Here is a 21,118-nt window from a genome sequence, read left to right as displayed (position 1 = left end):
AAATTTTCTGGCAGTGAGAACAATTAATCTGTGCAACAGGTTGCCTCCAGACATTGTGGATGCTCCATCACTATAGGATTTTAAGAAGAGACTGGACATCCATTTGTCTGAAATGGAATAGGATGTCCTGCATGTCCTGACTCTTCATGATTGAGAATTTTATACATGCAGAGAATCCAGCTTAAATCTTTAGAATTCACAAGCACCAACTTTATCAGATAAAAAATATTTATTACAAAACAATATATGCTTGATTTTATTGCATAGAACTAAGTAATAAGAGAAGTATAACCACTTTTTTGTATGACTGCAATAAATTACTATTAAGAGCTCTAAAATACAAATAACTGTTTTTAAATCCATTAGACGAAAAATGCAGTACTGAGAATATTCAGACACAAAAGACTAAAAAATATCCTACCCTTTTGCTTACCTGTTTATTATACACAGCATTCCAAACAACACATTCTAAATAAAAGCTCTGCATTGATCTCCAGGAAACCCAAAATGTATTTTTAAATATTCACATACATGCCTCAATTATCCATGTTCAAGTTTTTTACATATCATAATTAAAAGCAAAGTATCCACAAGATAGAACACAGTTTGGAGAAAAACAATAACAAAAACATGGGAAGAATTTCACCTTCCCTTTTTTTTTTAGTCAATGGAGTTGCCATATAAACCTGATGAGATATATTGCTTTGTTAGCACAGTAATAAATTTGGATCACCAGTGTATTAGGAGGCCAACTTAATTAGGCCACAGAACTCAATGACAGCGTTATTAGCAGTAAAACGGCAATCAACTGCCGCACAAGATGTAAAACTTGATCTTCCCAAAGCATTTATCCCTGGGGGCAAGGAGTTCTGATTGACTTCTGGGGCATTTGTAAGCAGGGAGCCTGATCCAGCTGTCCCATGCAGAGACAAAATCATTCTCTGTTGAAGTTGCAGAGATTACTCAGCACACAAGCCTCACAGCTGTACTATATATTTTTTTACATTGCAAAATATACTTAAGTGAATAATTCTGAACTTCAAAATTTAACTATGTTTTTCTGTTACTATTTTCTGTAAGGTTCTGTAAAATGATATCTTAAAGCAAAATAAAAGAAATCACTATATATTCTATATTTAAAAGTGCATATGAATGCCCACAGAGTTGTCTTCTATTTAAAAGTATAAATGGATCTTATCCGATAGGTTTTAATACAAAAAAACCCCAATGTCAGTATCTCAAAAGCAGTAGTTCAACAGAGTTTGTCTAGAGTCTAGATCATCATTTTGAAAATAGTCATGAAAGACTATGCTGCAATGAGAACTAGGAATTACATGGTTTAATCTGAGTCAGTCATGGTTGCTCACTAGAGGCTACAGAAATTAATGAAATTTGAGAACTTTGAATCTACAGATTCCCACCTTAAAGGTTTCCAATGAAAAAATATTTTCTTTTACGGCAAGAATTTCCTGAAGAGTGATTTTCTGAAATCACTATCATTGTAATTTTCTTTGGCAAGTCAAGTTTATTTATTAAGTATGCCACAAGCAAAGTACCTGGCAACCATGGATGCCTTTAACACTAGATTTGGCGACCGGTACCAGCCACTCAATTTGTCAACTATGAAAGAGGTAAATAGACGTGAAATATTTTTTCAACTGGTAAAATATGCATTTTCAGCATACTAATGTCGTGCTACACTCATTTTCTTATGATGATTTCAATGCATCCATATGAAAAAATATGAGCACATAGAGCAATTTCCTTCACATATATGAGCAAGGCATTTAAAACCATGAAATATTCAGATTTTTGTAAAGTTTTGGTAACAAATCATGTCATTGAGCTACTATACAGAATAATCAGACTGTGAATTTCATCTGAATAGGAACACAACCCCCTCATGCTTTCTTCTACTTAGCAACAATGCATGCAGTTTAAGCAACAACCAAGTCTACACCATCCTGATTTTTTGCAAAACCGAAGAACATTTAACAATGAAAAATAAAATGTATGGATAGGGGAAACAATATATTTATTTACCTTATGTGAATTTTTGTAGCCCAAAAGTAAATTTGCTGCTTTGACATCCCCATGCACATATTCATTTTCATGAATGTATTCCAAGGCATCTAGCTAGTGGGCAAGGAAAGACTGTATTACAAAGGAAACCAGTAATTGTATTTATATTACAATCATCCCTACAGTATTATTTGAAGACTTCAACTTACAATTGACCATTGAGCCCAAAATTTCTGCTGCTAAGCGAAATTATTTGTTAAGTGAATTTTGACCCATTTCATGACTTTTCTTGCTACAGTTCATACATAAATCATTGAAGTTTTAAAGTTAGTAATTCAGTTGTTAAGTGAATCTGGTTTCTCAATTGACTTTGCTTATCAGAAGATTGCAAAAAGAGATCAAATGACCTCAGGATACATAAATGTGTGTCAATTGTCAAGCATGAATTTTGATCACTGATCATGGGGAAGGTGCAATGGTCCTAAATATGAAAAATCACTAAATGAATTGTTGTAAGTTGAGGACTACCCATATTCTGAAGGAAAAACATATTTCTTAATACAGAGTGAAAAGGCAAAGTAAACTATTTAATTAAACATACAAATAACTATCTATCTATCTATCTATCTATCTATCGATCGATCGATCGATCTATCTATCTATCTATCTATCTATTATTTGACTTCTATGCCGTCCAATCCCAATGGGACTACTTTGGTAGTATATTTTGAATATACTTAAAAGGGGCGAGTAGAGACCAATAGCCAATTTTTACATTTCAAGTAATAAAAATATATGTAAGTCATGATAGATTAAAAAAATATTTTAAATATAAAATGCAGATGCTCAACTCAAGTTTTAATTAATTAGCTTCAAATCATTACATCAGAGAAAGAGAGAATGTAGAAAGTCCTTGTCCTTTGTAGTCATACTTTCAAGAAAAATTAAACATTTAAAAATACATGTGCAAGACAGTACTTAAAACTCAAAAGATCCATTGATCCCCATCCCAAGTTTACTCTGAGGTTTTATACCTACCACCTGCATCCCAACATGCAGAACAGTTTCCTTGTCAAATTTTCTCCCTTCTCTTTCAAAGATGGTTTGAAGATCTTCTCCTAATCTTTCCATCACCATAAATCTGTAACTAATATATTATGACCACACAAAAAAAATGAAATATATTTCCCTTACCTAAAAAATCAACAACAAAAGCAAATGTATATGAGTGAAATAAACTGATTTGTTTTACTAGATTAGATATTAATCCACCTAATGTGGCAGCACTCTCCATGAAGTTATGCAAAGCATATCCTTCTTTCACATTATTCCAAAGAAGTGCTTCTCAATTATTTTCAGTTATGCCCCCCACTAGGAAGAAATAAACATTTCACCCACACCCAACTCTCTTGTAGTATGGTTGTTTGCAATATTTGGCATGTTTTCACTGAAAACAATGCAAGCGGCTTATCAGCGTGATTTGGGTGTTATGTATTTAAGTGACGCCTTAAATTATTTGGCTTCATGCTGTCCACTGCCAACATTTTTAGACACAGTAAACATACCAGTCTTTCCTCGTCTCCCACGGTAGTCACAGTGAAACCAAGCACTACATACACTTCGTCATATTTCCTCATCTTAGCTTTCAGGAGAGTTACGTTTGTCTTGTTATCTCTGTCACTCTCCTCCTTTCTTTTCTTCCCTGTAATTGTCCATGGTGTCTCTTAAGGGTTTGTTATCTGCACTTCATATCTCCTGCTCTGTGCTGTGTGCTATTGTTCAATGCAAAAAACTCCTACGCCCTGCAGCAAAAAAAGCATGTTCCTGGAGGGTCACACGCTCCCCCCCCCCCCGGCATTGCTTCATGCCCTCCCAGGGGGACCCACCCCACTATTTGGGAAACACTGTGACCTAAAGTATTTCCTTATTTCTTTCAAAGAAGGTCTATTAAAATTCCCCATCCCAGAATTCTTGTTCAGCTCTGCTGTATTTTAATCTTTTCCTTACCTTTTACCAAGATGTTTTACTTGACCTGCTCCCAAGAAAACAGGAACACCTAAAAACGTTAGTTGTTTCAGCTTCATCCATTTTTTGACTGACAAAAGATGAGAGGAAAGCAGGTAATTTAAAACTATCCAGCTTCTTTTTTAAAATAAAACATAACTATGATTTTTTGAAATATCAGAATACAATGTTATAAAAATGTATATACATATTAGTTACATTTGCTAAAAGTAACACTGAAATAAAGTTAAATTTTCATAAGTGATTATTCCCAAGCTATTAATTCCTGAAAAAGTAGCTTGAAATAGGACTCTTCTGTTGCCTGACTTACTATGTTCTTGTTTTGCAGCTCGTTGGTAGAATTTCAGTTCTGAAAATAAGGGCCCATTTTCAAGATATTCCTATACAGATATAAAAGTATATATAAAAGTACAAAGTTTCATGTCAATTATATGTTATACATAATTGAGTGTAACACATAAATAGAGAAAGTGTTAAGAAATGCAGCTTTCCATCTACACATCATGTGATGGAATGTAATAGGATAGATTTCCAGAAGGAAAAGTCTGCTTTCCAGAGGAATAAGAGACCAACTCAGATAGTTTGTGTGAGAGAAAGAAGATTTAGATTTGTTTGATTTGAAATCCAGAACAACCAACAAAGGGTTCTGCTTAACTATACTTGGCTTGAAACAGTCTGGTTGATTTTTGTAAAGCAGACCTTTTGTCTGGATTATTAAAAAAAAAAAATTTCTATGTTTTCTATATAACCCTTGTGCAGATAATGCCTTCCAACTATACATTACAGAATTTTCAAAAAGGAATGAAATCACTGGTATGGGAGACTTTGATAACTGAAACATCTTTTGGGAGACTGATTTTGCCCTCCATGGTCCTTCTAGGATATTTGTAATTTCTGTTATGATAATTTTGTCTTTTAGGTAATGGAGAAAGGCACAAGAGAATCACATATCCCTGACTTCTTATTAATCAACAGGAAAGATTTGAGTATTGTACTAATGAGATTAAGGTAATCTTCCCATGTAATTTTGAAAAGACTATTTTAATTAAATGTACCATTTTTCCCCAATCAAATTTGGAAAGACACTAAGTAAAGTTACTCAAATTCTGTCTCTCTCTCTATTGCATGGTAACTCCAAAACCTGAACATGGAAGAGCCAGATTTGGTAGAAGCAGAGCAGAGCATACAAAGCTCACCACATGCTTTTCAATCTACACATCATGTGATGGAATGTAATAGGATAGATTCCCAGAAGGAAAAGTCTGCATTCCAGAGGAATAAGAGACCAACTCAGATAGTTTGTGTGAGAGAAAGAAGGTGTAGACTGGCTTTTTCTAATAGTTCTAATAGTTTACGAAGTAAAATGTTCATGTAGGTAGTAGCCTGCTTTAGTTTGGCAAGATACTGTCCATGAGTGAAGAACAATAAAGAAATTATTGGAAGAATCAATATGTCATTCTTGTTTTAGGCACCTGACACACCAACATATACAGATGTAATACAAAAAAAGAGCTAAAACACAAAAGTAATCAAAAGGCAAGGCACCAACACCACAATATCAATACCTCCTATAACAACTATTAGTAAACTTTGGAAAGAATACCAAAATCAGAGAAATACCTCACATTAACTCTTCTAATTTTCTTTTTCCTTCTTTTCATCATTTCCTAAGACTATGACTGATAGAGCAAGGATTGTCTTGCCCTAAAATGTTCTGTGAATCTTCTTTCTAAAAGAGTACACTCGCTTCAAATAAACAAAAATATAAGGAAAGCATGGAATTCCATATTTTCAATATTTTAAAAGTTGTAATAATTACCACTTTAATGACATACACAGCATTGTTTCCTACAGGAACATCAAGATAAGGGGAACCTGCAAGATAAAATTAAGGCAGAAAAAGTTATGAAACATTTTATCACTTTATTTAGAACTGAATTTCAACTAAACAAGAGAAGATATGATGTAGTTGTATTGCTGCACAAATATTAAAAACTGGAAAAGCATTTTTGTTTAACAGCAATTTGGTTATAAATGAAATGTACTTTTTCATTGTTTTCTTCATAATATGTGATAAAGCTCTATCATTAATATTATTATTGTTTCTAGAAGAGTTAAAGTAGTATGCCAGGAAGTAACCAGTTTGACTTTTATTTATTCAGTGAATGGACTAGAATAGACTTGGAACTGCAGGCTTTCCCATGTACATAATTAAAGTAGCTTTTCATAAGAATGGACGTGATTAGATAGGTGGAGTTCACCTCCTACCACTTTAAACCAAGACTATACTGGCTGGATAGTTCTGGGAGTTGAACGCCACATATCTAGAAAAAAAAGGAACATTTTAAGGTACTTTGATTCTGAATCCATTACTGTACTCTTACATGTTAAACCTTCTGAACAGAAGTAAGTACTGTAGTTTCTCTTTCCCATGTTGACTATATCCTTATACTGTATTCCACTCCTTATCTTACAATAGGAAATGGATTACTTCCAATGGGACACTGAAATTCACCCCTAAATCTAATTGGTCCTTTTCATAACTTCTGTCCCTTGCTTCATGAAAATATATCCAATGACAGATATATTGACATGTTTTATGGCAGGCCCATTCCAAATAAATCTTCTCCATATATCATTTCAGTTTCACCTCTTAGAAATGCAGCTATTAATTCTAATCAAGTTACAATTGTCTTTCTACACAAACTCCTTCTAATCTGTACACATACCTCATACAATTTTTAAGTTCTGGTCAAAATAGTTTAATAAATGTTGAATAAAGAATATATTAATATAAGCAGTTGAAATCCAAATCAGAATACGGAATAATTGAAAGGGGAAGAAATTGGCTATCTTTGCCCTACCACGCTATTATATCATTTTGACCACATTCCTTAGAAAAGATAGGTGTACTTGCAGGATATGATGCGGGCATCTAATAATAACTTTTAACTGTTCAAATCAAATGTTTTAATGTTTTGTTTGTACTTCTCTTCCATTTTATCCATGTACTTACTTTATAAATAAACCCAATATTGTTTTGGTTATGCCGATATAAACACAAGGTTTTCTTAATTTGTGCAAACAACATTCATAAAAAGATGCTCAATGCATCCATCTTATACAGAGTAAGACATATTTTACAGCTACCCAAGTATTAACCACTGAAAGTGGTCTTGTTCTGTGATAAGAAAAAAAAAAGTAAGATCCTCTGCCTGCACAGCATGAGTTCTGCCATTAAGCCATGGCTGTCCCCTATATCTTTTGTTAGTTTCACATGCAAAAGTAACATCAGAACACACTTCTGGAGAATATTGCTTTCCCCCCCTCCTCACGCAATGATAACCTGGCACCATGGCACCCAGAAGTCCGACAAAGTAACTTGCTGGTTTTGCTTGCCAGCTGGAACTTACAGATTTCCATGTACAACAGTTTATTTGTGTAGCAATCATCTCCTAGAATAATGGAAAAAGTGCCTGCAGTACATCTTGTGGAGTCAGTTTTGCAGGCAAAAGTTTACACAGAGGGAAGAGGAAAGCAGTGCCTATTGGCAATTAAACAGAATTCCCAACTCTTGTCCACAGCTGATCTCATTGCCTCTGCTGGAGCTCTGGCAACAAATACTCATTTTGCAAATATGGATGGCCTCAAGAAAGTGGAGGTTTGTGCACGAGCATGCTGTGGTTATAAAAATTTGAACAGTAATAATCTCCTATGGGTTTTACTTATACGGTAACTTCACAATATCTATTATCTGTAGACATTCCAAGATTAGAAAGTAACTTTAAAAAAAAATATTCTTTACTACTTTTGCAAAGTAATAGCTAGGAAGACATAATTTACTTTTATGTTTTCCTTCATTTTTTGGGATCACCCTTCACTAGTCAGGTGCCCTCCAGATGAGTTAGAAAAACTTACAGAATTCTCATCTGATAAGCCAAGATGTATAAATTAAATGAATCTGAAAGTCCTCTGATCAAGGAAATCTTATTTACATATTTCTCCTGTTCTAATCTTCCACTTCTATTCAAACCAGCAATGAAGCTAAATGGCATGAAACTGTTTAGAAGTCAAGCTGGAGACCAAGGAAAAATCTTTAACAATTTTCAGTACTGCATAAGCAAGGCAAGAATATTTATATAAAGTAAAACATTTGCCAGCTTCTGTCTGGATACTAATCCTAGTAAACTATGGTACCAGTTCTTTAATCCTATCTGATATAATCCTGGTTTCTTTCTTAAGTGCAAGTGAGAGAAATAATTATGTTGAAACCAATCCTGAACATGTTTCCCATCAATTCTCCACAAGTCTCAACTCTGGAAGCAAGGTTTGTGGGGCAGAGAAGAACCAATAGAATAATCAATCATTGGATTCTTTTGCACCACAAAGTACAATTATTTAAAGAAATGTTTGGAAATTACCCACAATGGAAGAAATGGATAGTGAAGATCCTGGAACTTGCTGACATGGTCAGATTGACTAACTAGAAATACCATAGGACACTATCAAAAATTAATGATGATTGAAAACCCCTTATTGTCACTTTAGAAGAAACAGAAAAATGATGTTATATGATTTTTTAAACTAGAATAAAAATAATATTGGAAAATGTGCATAATGCTGTAATCATAGAGTTAGAAATTTTATATCTACACTTATAATGGCTATAAAAGAAAATAAGTCACTTCTTTATTTTTCTTTTCTTTGATTTTTGCATCATTTTCTTTGTTCTTTCTCTTTCTTTTCTTCTCTCTTTTCTTCTAAATATTTGTTACCAGTTATCATTCTGTATTACAAATTAATAAAATTTATAAGAATGAAATATTCAGAAATTATGTGTTTTTATTTATTATAATATTTGGTTTGGAACAGCAATTTTTAAAAATAGCACAATTTGATACTGAATCAGAAAAACAACATGACTCAATTTCATATTCAAATCAAGGATACAAAGTTCCTTTATCAAGATTGATAAAGTACTGTAAATTTTAAAAAAAAATAACTGTCATCCATTTGATGCTACAAACAAAAGTAGAATGTCTAATTTCACGATTTACATGCAAAGATTTTAGAAGAAGGCCTTTTAAATTCTAATTATTATTTAAGAAAGTTTAGTTTTCCTCCTTTTATAAAAAGCAATCCTTTCTATAAAGTATTAAATTTCTTTTGCAGACAAAATATAAAGCTGAACATATAAAGTGTCCAAGAGGTCATAGTGGAATTCTAGGAAGAAAAAAAAGGGGGTGGGGTGGGGTGGGGTGGGGAGGGGACAAGGAACATACCTATTTCCTAGTTACATTGAGGTATGATTCCAAGTAGTAAGTCTCTCACACAAAATATTTCATATTACATATCTTACCTAGATAGACTAAGCCAAATCCACCATAAGCAATCAGGGGACCCAATCTCCATTTCTGTTTTTGGGTATCCGTCAATATTATTCCTTCTTGAAGAGGATCTGGGAGGTTGGTTTTTTTATACTTTTGGAGAGGCATTATGCCTGAACATAAGAAATCAAAAACAATTCTTAAAAAAAGCAGCACGTGCTGTTTCTTCATAGACTTCTCATATTAGTTTTTTTTTTAAACAAACAAACAAAACAACCCACCATAATACAGTATCAGCAAGCTTGGTCTCTTTGTAACACTTTAAAGCAGTAGTTCTCAATCGGTGGGTTACAACCCCTTTGGGGGTCAAATGACCCTTTCACAGATCATAGGAAAAAAACATATTTCTGATGATCATAGGAATAGAGACACCACTGCTCTATCCATCTAGGCGGGCCCACCCACATGCAAACAGACTACTGCAAAAAAAAAAAATCTGTACCAAGAGAACTTCTGAGCATGCGCAGAAGCCGAATTTCCAGCACTGTGCTTGTGATGCCATCTTGTTTTTGCTTCCCACCCCCCCAATTCTTAAAAACATTTTTTGGCACTGCACATCCGTGCACCCACAAAGTACCCACGAGGCTATGCAACGCAGGAGGAAGCGAACCAGCATTGAGGTAAGTTGGAACCCACACATGAGTTTCCTAATAATTTTATTATTTTATGGTTGGGGGCCACAACAACATGAGGAACTGTATTAAAGTGTTGCAGCATTAGGAAGGATGAGAACTATTGCGGTTGATTCAGCTGATGCTATACGAAGTTCTTGCTGAATATAAGTGTAAAGGACACCTTTGGCCATAATAAAAAATTACCTTGAGTTGTGAGAAATACAAGGGATAGAATGTTACAATAAATACATGTTTCAGTTTCAGCTGTTCAGAGTGAATATGTCTAAATATCTTTAGTAAATAACACCTCTTCCTTTGTAATCTACAAGATTCTAGCATTGATGTTTGGATGGATCTTTCACTTGTTAGATACATTTGGTAAGAATGTATCTGCCCCACTCTTCAGTGTATATTTGTCTAACTTCGTTTCTCATGAATAATAGACAGTCTTTTCTTCTTGAGACAAAGTATGAAAACCCCTTAAGATAATTGCAACTGAGCATTATGCAATATTGCTTGTGATGTTTTAGGCAGTATTATCAATTTATTATATTTTTCATGTTTTTATATACACAACTGCGTGCTTACACTTTAGCTGTAACTACAGCATTTCAGATAAAAACCTTGAGTGATTTTGATAACATGCATGGTTGGTTTCAGTGCTCTAAACCCATGTTGACTAGGCAGCCAAAAATAGCACATTGACAAGACTTAAAATAAGCACACAGCAAAAAGCATCTTTAATATCTTTGTATGCTTGGATTCCCTCCCCTCTTAAGGTACAGGAAGAAAAGAGATCAGTTAACAAAAGGTGAGGAGATACACTTTCCATCTACTTTTATTCCACATTAGAGTAACAGGAGAGGTTTCAAGACTGGTGTCAAAATCCCAAACACAAGTTTTCAACTTTTTTTCTTATTTTAGAACAAAAGGTGAACATCTTACTCTTTTCATTAGTTACATCATAACATTTTTTTTAAAAGAAGCAGGAGAGACATTTTTCCTGCCATGGAAAAAGTAGAGGAAAACTCACTTGCTTAATTTCTGTGTGATAGCAATTGAAAATAAAGTCATAAGACCAAGTTCACAAAAAGGTAATTAATGGCAATTCAATATTTCAAATTCCAGAAAGTGAAACAACTCTTTGCTTCTTTCATTCAAACGAGAGCAAGACAATATTTAAAAGAAAAAAAAATGAGTAAAAGTATGTGCTGCAACATAGTTTCCTAGGAATGATAAGACTCAACTTCTATGGTGTCAAGGCAATATCGTTATTGTTTCAAGAATTGTTACCTTTTTTTTGTACAAAGCTCTGACTTCCATAAGGCAACTGTGACTCCAGGCCAGTTGGACTAGCAATTTTTACATGTGAGAATTGTGAGTACTTTATATCCAAAGGGTACTTGATGATTTATACCAGCGGTCCCAACCCATGGTCTGTGGACCACTGGTGGCCTGCAAGAAAATTTTGGTAGTCTACAGAAAAAATATTTATAAATTAATAAAAATTATTTATTTCAGGGGTTCTCAAACTACGGCCCCTGGGACAGATATGTGTAATGAACGTTTGTGATGTTGCAGCATCTCCCCCTTCAGGGTCTTTTTATGTAGGTTGGAGGGGGGCAAAAATTCCAATGTGAGGTCTGCTTTGGCCTCCTGGTGCAATGCTTTGGGCAAAGACTGGAGGGAAGCACTGCTGGTGGCAAAGAGCCAGGGGACCTTGTTCCTGTGGGACTGTATCATGGCCTGGAATTGGCTGACCATCTCAGCCTGCTGAGCCTCCAGGTGCCTGTACCTGGCCTTGCACTCCCACAGGTCTTTCATTTGCGCGGAAAGCCTATGCCTGTAAGTCAGCAATGAGGTGCTTCTACTGAGCCTCCTTCTCAGTCAGATCCAATTTAAACTAATTTGCCAACTCTTTCTTAATTGCTTTCTGTTGGGGCCCTCAGGAGCCCAGTGGGAAGGCAAGGAGTGGCTGGGAGAGGAGGGGCAAGTAGAGGTTGGCGAGGCACCCTACGATGTAACACTGAGTTGGCCATGCCCACCCAGTCACATGACCACCACCTAACTATGCTCATCCAGCTGGTCATTAAATCCGCAGGATTTAAAATTATGAATTTAGTAGTCCCTGAGGTTCGAAAGGTTCGTGACCCCTGATTATACTGTAGATAAGTTTGAAATTAAAAACAAACAATATAATGTTATCAATTACTTCTATTACTTTTTCTTATTTTTAAAAGAGTGCTTTGCTTCCATAGAGAAAATATAAATAAAAGATACATTGTTTGTACATATTCATTTGACTCTCAATATTCAATAATATCTCAATATTCAACCACATTCCCATTGACCCATAAAGAAACAGCCCAGGTGAATCATAGCAATTGTGCAAGAAGAGATGGCTTTTAAGTTTGAATTGGAATTAAAATGTAAGTCACGCTTTCCTTACAACTCTGTCCTCCATATGAGGGAACAGACTACATGTACTCTTAAGGAGCATTAAAAAAAACAGGTGGGAAGCATTATCAACTACAGCAAAAGGAGGATTGACACATGCAAAGTGGATGCACTTTCACAAACTATCTTTATGTAGACTACACAAAGGGCTACTCCCACCAGCAGACCTAAAGAGAGAATTCATTCCCCAGCTTTCCAGCATCTTATAACAGTACTTATACATAGAATAGAATAGAGTAGAATTCTTTATTGGCCAAGTGTGATTGGACATACCAGAAATTTGTCTTGGTGCATATGCTCTCAGCGTACACAAAAGAAAAAAGATACATTTGTCAAGAATCATGAGATACAACACTTAATGATTGTCATAGGGGTCAATGATTGTCACATATGAAGAGAGCACCAAGAACTTTGGAACCACTCCTCGGGTTATATAGAGTTACAAACCAGACGGAGGATTATTTGTGGACGGGACGCGTTAAAAAACATTTATAGTATTTATTTAAGGAGCTTTATATGGCCTCCCAACTCTCTCTCTCTCAGCGAGTCCGGCCGACTCACTTCCATTAAGCTGGAAAACAGCGAGCAGGCAAGACGGAATGAACTAAGTAGGTGACCAAGGAAGGGAGAAGAATTGACCATAGAGCTGCCCAAAGGAGAGCGGTCAGTTGCCCTTTTCCCTTGACTCTCATTCATGTTTACCGGCACCATTGCTCTGGCGCCCAAAACTGCAAAAAAGTCAAGGCAAGGGGAAAATGCGCGGAAAACTCTTCCCTTCTGAGACAGGAGAAGTTGAGGAAGGGCAGCCCACGCATTAGCACTTCTAGGGCCAAGAACAGTCCCACGCACACACTGGGGCCTCACAACGGCACAAAGAGAGCCGTTTACCTCATTCGCCCCCCCCCCCTTCTCGCCAACCCTTGGGGGAAGAGCCGTATCGCCACCTACCTCCTGGAGAAGTAAGGCCACGCCCCCCACCTTCCTCGCACGCGCTCGGTGTTGCTTCCCCTTTTCCCTCAGTTCCTCCCTGGGGTTCCTCTGACGCTAGGCAATCCCAAGGCAAGCCTTCGCGGCTGGCGGCCTATCAGAAGAAAGCGTAACTCGGCCGAGCGCTTGTCGGCGCCCAATCACGTAACGCGACTGACTAAAGTGAAGGCAAGAGGCCGCTCAGCGAGATGAGTTGCGCTTGTCTTCTTGCTTAGCCCAAGACCGAGCCAATCGGAAAAAGCGGAACAGAAGTCGTCTTCTTTCATTGAAAGGAGTGGAAGTGATAGGGCTGAGATGTGCAGAAGAGAGAAGAGACGGGGTTGCTAACCAAACCGACGAATATCGCTTTACATAATAATAATTGTTATTATTAGGTTAGAACTACATCGCCTTAAACAAGACCTAAGCATAACTCATAAAATCATCTGCTACAACGTCCTTCCTGTCAATGACTACTTCAGCTTCAACCACAACAACACACCAGCGCACAACAGATACAAACTTAAAATAAACCACTCTAAACTCGACTGCAGGAAATACGGCTTTAGTAACCTAGTAGTTAATGCATGGAACTCACTACCAGACTCTAGTATCATCATCTAACCCCCAAAACTACCCTTAGACTATCCACTCTTGACCTCTCCGGATTCCTAAGAGTCATTAAAGGGTGTGCATAAGTGCACCAGAGTGCCTTCTGTCCCCTGTCCTAATGCTTCTCTTTTACTAGTATCATGTATATAAATATTGTTATATCTTTGTATACCACCAATACGTACTTGACAAAACAAATAAATAAAAATTTTAAAAATAAATTATTTATGAAACTTGTCTGCCACTTGGCTCTCAGTGACTTTGGGCAGCTCACTACTTTTGCCTAACATGGAAATATTTTAATATGTGAGCCGCCCCGAGTCTACGGAGAGGGGCAGCATACAAATCTAATAAATAATAATAAAATAATAATAATAATATAAATTCTTTCTATTTTTTTTTATCCCTGCAGCATGTGAAATTGAATCAGTTGCTATCAGTCTTTGTATATCCTGCTTCACAGATTGTGTAGCATAAGAGAGATGGCCTCAGCCAGATTGACATCACAGAGTTGTGAAGATTAAAAAGGCAGAATTATATGCATGGGATGTAAAATACCATTCATTGGCGATCTTGGTGATATTTTGTGGCCATCTTGGACTTTTGCAACCTAGAAAGTATAAATTGTTATATGGCAGCAAAAAAAGGATCCTAAATGAATCTGATTTACATGAGTCTACCCCTTTATAAAGTGATGGAGGGTCTTCTCTGTTTCTGTTTTTCTGTTGTGGCCCAATAACTATAGAACAAGATGGCAGTGGAAATAACTTTAATTTGCTCTCTGGATTTGTTTACATAAGTTTATGCTGTAAATTGCTAAGTATTTTTAAATGTTGAATGCAACTATTATGATCAATATGAAAGATAAATATACAATAATCTTTTTTTTTCTTTCTTCCAAAGTCCATATATAGATATAGGATCCTGTTCCAGTTCAGGATGCTATATATAAACTTTGGAGTATTATGTTATCCCCATTCTAACCTCATACACATGCATTACAGGCATATTACAATCACAAGCATTTTTTTTAAAAAAAATCCAGTGTGCAGACCAATTTTTAAGAAGTGTATAGCAGGAGAAGTTATAACTCTCACAACTTTGTAGAAGCCAGACCCAAGTAGGATTGATATCCTGTATATTTACCCACAAATACAGTTAAGCAAAACAAACAGGAAAATTATACATGTCATTGGAAATAAGTTGAAATTATTTTGTCTAAACTTAAGGGAAACAAGCTGTTGAGGAGTGACATGTAAATTTGACAATAAAGCCAAATGCAATTTTAGGTTGTGTGGAAGAGCAGTTTGTTTAACTAAATTTCAGGTTCTTCTGCTTTCTTTCCCTCCCACTTTAGCCTTCCCAGCATCAGCACAGCAGAGTTGCTAATAAAGCTGCAACTTTGACACAGCTGTGGAAGGAGACATGTGTTTTCATAGCTCCACAGCAACCAGTAAAAAAAAAAAAAGACAGAAAAGCCAAAGGGGGAAAAAACATTTGCCTTCAGAAGTAGCAGGCAGTCCAGAAGAGAGTAAAAGTTTAGCAACACAGCAAGACAAAGCGCAATGTTAAAAAAGATGGAAGAGCTTCAGTTTGGAAGTCAACTTTTGTTATGTTCCAAATATCCACTCGGATTTCTCTCTTGGGATATTATTATTCCAATAATAAGAAGAAAAATAATAAGAAAAAGAAAATAAATCTCAAAGAAAGGGGATTTAAGGCAGGCAGACTTAAGAAAAATAAATATTGATGCATACCAGTAATAGTATAAAGGTAAAGGTTCCCATTGCTAGTCATTCCCAACTCTAGGGGACAGTGCTCCTCTGTTTCAAAGCCAAAGAGCCAGCACTGTCCGAAGATGTCTATGTCATGTGGACAGTATCACTAAATGCCAAAGGCGTATGTAACAGTTACCCTCTCACCAAAGATGGTCCCTGCTTTTTTACTTGCATTTTTTACATGCTTTTAAACTGCTAGATTGGCAAAAGCTGGGACAAGCAACTAGAGCTCACTCCAGTGATGGGCTCCTATGGGAATGGTCAGGAATGCAGTTCTGGTAGCAAAATTTGGAGCTCCACCCCAGAGCACCCAATTTGCACTGAAAGATGTTGAAACAAAATGCATAAGCCACGCCCACAGTGTGGTAGTAAAAATTTTGGTAGCCCATCACTGGCTCACTCTATTATGTGGCATTAGGGATTCAAACCACTGAATCTTTTGATCAACAAAATGAGCATCTTAGCCTCTGAGACACTGAGAGTACATAGGGGATTGTAATAGGCAATAGATTAATATATAATATTAATTGAACAGTAATAGTATAGAGTAGTATCAACATTGTCATAATATCAGTAAGCTTTACAGGGAGCTATAAAGAAGCCACCAGTGCTTTTGTGTCTCTTGATTTTGGATCAGTGTAATTTTTTTTTCTTCCTAGCATTTTCTTGCAAATACAACCTCCCTCCCTCCCCCCTCTCTTAATCAACACAGTGTTAATCCACTGTTGCAACAGGAATTGATGGGGTAGCTTGTTTTCTGGGCCTAAGTTCATATGCTGAAAGAGAGACTGGCCTGAAATTACCCAGCTGACATTCATGCCTATGGTAAAACAAGAACTCAGTCATAGTCTCTAGCCCGAGGCCTTAACCACTGGACAAAACTGCCTCTCTTGAGTCAATCTAATTGGATACAGTTTTAAAAAGACTCTATGACAAGCTGCATCAATGGAAGTGCTATATATGTATCACGGGATGTATAACTTTGGGTTCCATTATATTAATATCCTTTTCAAGTTCTGTGCCTATTTCTGGGCACTGCGTTTCAAAGTAATGTAAAATGTGAAAAAGTTGCAAGAAATTACAATTGGGGGTAGCAACTAAGAGCTACAAAGAAAGACTAAAGGAACTGAGGATACGTTTAGTGAAGAAAAGGGAAATCAAAAACCTAGAGGAACATTACTAAGGAGCATGCCATGATCTGTTACTTTTTTTTCTAAGACTACAGTTACAGGTTAAAAGATGATACAGGTTAAAATTAAAAATTAAGTAAGAATTAATAGAAATAAGAAGTCAACAGTGGGACTAATTATTGAGAGATACTGAATATTACTAGATTTGTTCAAACAGAAACAGGAAACCAGCTACCAGGATTACTTTCATTTGGATTTTTCACCAGTTGGGAGCTGAATTTGAGAAACTAGAAAAATAGAAGATTGACGGCAGAAAAAGATCTCATGGTCCATCTAGTCTGCCCTTATACTATTTCCTGTATTTTATCTTAAGATGGATATAGGCATGTTTAAGTTCAGTTTCTGTGGATTTACCAACCATGTCTGCTGGGAGTTTGTTCCAGTAAAATTCTATTTTCTCATGTTACTTCTAATCTTTCCCCCAACTAACCTCAGATTGTGCCCCCTTGTTCTTGTGTTCACTTTTCTATTACTTTCTACTACTTTCAATACTTTAATTCCATATATTACATACAGGAAGAGAATAGAGAAAATCAGTGAAAGTCAATATACAGTGGTACCTCTACTTACGAACTTAATTCATTCCGTGATCAGGATCTTAAGTAGAAAAGTTTGTAAGAAGAAGCAACTTTTCCCATAGTAATCAATGTAAAAGTAAATAATGTGTGCAATTGGGGAAACCACAGGGAGGATGGAAACCCTGTTTCCTCCCAGGAGATTCCTAGAGAGGCCCCACATAGGCTTCTTCCCACCTTTCCCGGTCCTGTTTCCTCCCAGGAGATCCCTAGAGAGGCCCCACAGAGGCTTCTCCCCGCCTTTTCCAGCCCTGTTTCTTCCCAGGAGATTCCTAGAGAGGCCCCACGAAGGCTTCTCCCTGCCTTTTCCGGTTACAGTTTCGGAGGCTCGGGTTTGTAAGTAGAAAATGGTTCTTGAGAAGAGGCAAAAAAATCTTGAACATCCAGTTCTTATCTAGAAAAGTTTGTAAGTAGAGGCGTTCTTAGGTAGAGGTACCATTGTACTATTATGGCCATATGGGGGTTTGTTGATTGCTTGAAAATATTGGTGCGATCCAACAAATTCAGGGCAATTGGCTTTGAAACAGGTATGGATAGAACTCTGTAGTTTAGTGCCACTCATTTTAAAGAACATAAGGAAATCTGATGTCATCTGTCCTGTTTCCCCTAACAGCAAGTACACAGAATTATAACGCTTCTGAACTCAGTGCAGCCAATGTATCTAATAGTTTAGGTTCATCTCCCTTGAACTTGTCTAATCCTAAAGCTAGTTTAGTTTGAGGACATCTTCACATCATGTCACAGTGGATTCCTTCTAAATGTTGTATGAGATGATTCATTTTTATAATTTATTTGTGCAAGATCATGTTCACAATCACCTACTTGAAAAAAGAGGGAAGTCCCTATTTTTTGCTATTCACAGTATGCATGTTTCTCACATGTTTCCCACGTGTACCATGGCCATTTTTGTATTGTAGACTTTCACTCCTCTAAAGAGCCTACTTTTTTCCCTGTTGAAGAATTGCTCTGACCTCCAGCACAGCTTATGCCTTTATGACAATCTGTAGTCATCAATGAAGTATAATGGCTTTTGGGTCATCACGAATGTCTGCTGCAGATCTCATAGGGGTGTACAGAATGGATGGCAGAACAGCAACTGCTTACACCAAGTTACATTATCTTCCTGCAAAGGAGAGAAGGGGGGGGGAAGACCTCAGTGTTTTTCATAAATCCAGATATTTTGATTTCCTAAAATGATAGTACCCACTCAGGCTAAAATATTTTTCTTTCTTTTCCCCCTGTGTTTCTTTAAAAAGTCCAGCATAATATATAACGGCATTTCTAGTTGACAGGGTTATATGTAGACTATCGGTAAAAAAACTCTTGTCTCTGAATGTGTCTGTTTTCTCCCCTCTAGCCCATGGTTAAGTTGCTGGAGGTCCAAGTTCCTCTTCTCAATGATGGAAATAAATGGATAGCTTCAGTCACTGCCTCTTAGTTCAACGCAGCTCATAATGTTCTTCCTGTGAAGACAAAATGGGAAATAGGAGTGCTATATATGCTGTCTAAAGATTTAAGAACAAAACCAGGCTAATCAGTTCTGAGTAGCCTATCTGCTATTTTATAAAGGTACCTGGGATTCATTCAAATGTGCAAAAAGATAAAAACAGAAAACAAAAACTGCTGCAAAGCAAGAAGTTCTTATTTTTTTTCAAAAAATATGCTCTATTTTGTAACTATAACTTCCAAAATTCTAGCAGGTAAATGTTGAAATTGGAGATCCAACACATCTCCAAGATCCAGGTGGTGCACTGGTTAGAGTGCAGCATTGTAGGCTACTTCAACTAACTTCTAGATGTAGTTCAGCAGTTCATTTCTCACCAATGGCTCAAGGTTGACTCAGTCTTCCACCTTTCTGAGGTGGGTAAATGAGGACCCAGATTGTTGGGGGCAATATACTGATTCTGTAAACCTCTTAGAGAAGCATGGGTGCGCTACTGCCCAGACGGGGGGAGCAAAAATGGAGCTCCACCCAGAACACCCAATTTGCACTGAAATATGTTGAAAGTAAATGCAGGGCGTCCTGCATAAGTCACACCCACAGTCTGGTAGTAAAAGTTTTGGTAGCCCTTCACTGTAAAGAAGGCTGTAAAAGCACTATGAAGTGGTATATACAGTAAGTCTAAATACAGTGGTACCTCAAGATACGAACCTAATTGGTTCCAGGGGGAGGTTCGTAAGACGAAAGGTTCATAAGATGAAACATTGTTTCCCATAGGAAACAATGTAAAGTCAATTAATCCGTGCAACAAGAAAAAAAACCCGCAAAAAACCGCTGCCGCCTGGCTGTCACCTTTTAAAATAGGGGGGGGGGCTTTCCCAGCAGCTTCCGGAACTGGGAAGTTTGGCAAAATTTCGGGGTTCGGGAGGCTGCTGGGAAGCCCCGCAGCCCGGCTGTCACAACAACCTGGAGGCTTCTGCCTTTGGGTTTTCCGCTGGGGGGAGCAGGAGGACCTTCCTAACTCCCTCCTCCCCGAGCCGAAAACACAAAGGCGGTCTGATGCCGCCAGCTTGAGCCAGGAGGCATTCAGGGCGTGGAGGGTTTCTTAGCTTTCCTCTTCCTCATTCTCCATGAAAGCTGGAGGACAAATAGAGAAGAAACGGTGAAGAGAAGAGCCTCCTTGAAAGGTTGAGGACACATGGAGAGAAAACTGGGAAGAGGAGAGGTGAAAAACCCTCCGTGAATGGTTGAGGACACATGGAGATCAAACTGGGAAGAGGAGAGGTGAAAAACCCTCCGTGAATGGTTGAGGACACATGGAGATCAAACTGGGAAGAGGAGAGGTGAAAAACCCTCCGTGAATGGTTGGGGACACATGGAGAGCAAACTGGGAAGAGGAGAGGTGAAAAACCCTCCGTGAATGGTTGGGGACACATGGAGAGCAAACTGGGAAGAGGAGAGGTGAAAAACCCTCCGTGAAAGGTTGAGGACACATGGAGATCAAACTGGGAAGAGGAGAGGTGAAAAACCCTCCGTGAAAGGTTGGGGACACATGGAGATCAAACTGGGAAGAGGAGAGGTGAAAAACCCTCCGTGAATGGTTGGGGACACATGGAGAGCAAACTGGGAAGAGGAGAGGTGAAAAACCCTCCGTGAATGGTTGGGGACACATGGAGATCAAACTGGGAAGAGGAGAGGTGAAAAACCCTCCGTGAATGGTTGAGGACACATGGAGATCAAACTGGGAAGAGGAGAGGTGAAAAACCCTCCGTGAATGGTTGGGGACACATGGAGAGCAAACTGGGAAGAGGAGAGGTGAAAAACCCTCCGTGAATGGTTGGGGACACATGGAGAGCAAACTGGGAAGAGGAGAGGTGAAAAACCCTCCGTGAAAGGTTGAGGACACATGGAGATCAAACTGGGAAGAGGAGAGGTGAAAAACCCTCCGTGAATGGTTGGGGACACATGGAGAGCAAACTGGGAAGAGGAGAGGTGAAAAACCCTCCGTGAATGGTTGGGGACACATGGAGATCAAACTGGGAAGAGGAGAG

The 21,118-nt window shown here is 37.5% G+C and overlaps 1 protein-coding gene across 2 annotated transcripts in view; it reads right to left on the bottom strand.

Moving 5' to 3' along the window:
• VRK2 (VRK serine/threonine kinase 2) overlaps positions 1-13,560 on the bottom strand; it is a 65,146-nt gene extending 51,586 nt beyond the window's left edge. The window contains exons 1-7 of one of the 2 annotated variants that reach the window (XM_070734781.1): positions 13,454-13,560; positions 9,407-9,547; positions 5,867-5,922; positions 4,358-4,427; positions 4,030-4,117; positions 3,061-3,169; positions 2,044-2,136 (exon numbers count right to left, since the gene is read on the bottom strand). In XM_070734781.1, the coding sequence (XP_070590882.1) occupies positions 2,044-2,136; positions 3,061-3,169; positions 4,030-4,117; positions 4,358-4,427; positions 5,867-5,922; positions 9,407-9,542 (552 nt within the window). In that variant the 5' untranslated portion in view covers positions 9,543-9,547; positions 13,454-13,560. Of the gene's footprint in view, positions 1-2,043; positions 2,137-3,060; positions 3,170-4,029; positions 4,118-4,357; positions 4,428-5,866; positions 5,923-9,406; positions 9,548-11,341; positions 11,525-13,453 lie in introns of those variants that run through there. The other variant, XM_070734782.1, reaches the window with a different exon arrangement.
• Positions 13,561-21,118: the final 7,558 nt, after the last annotated feature.

The sequence above is a fragment of the Erythrolamprus reginae genome, chromosome 1, assembly GCF_031021105.1.
Source record: "Erythrolamprus reginae isolate rEryReg1 chromosome 1, rEryReg1.hap1, whole genome shotgun sequence".
Taxonomy (NCBI): domain Eukaryota; kingdom Metazoa; phylum Chordata; class Lepidosauria; order Squamata; family Dipsadidae; genus Erythrolamprus; species Erythrolamprus reginae.
The sequence above is the reverse complement of the archived record's forward strand: the minus strand, read 5'-3'. Positions and strand labels throughout refer to the sequence as shown.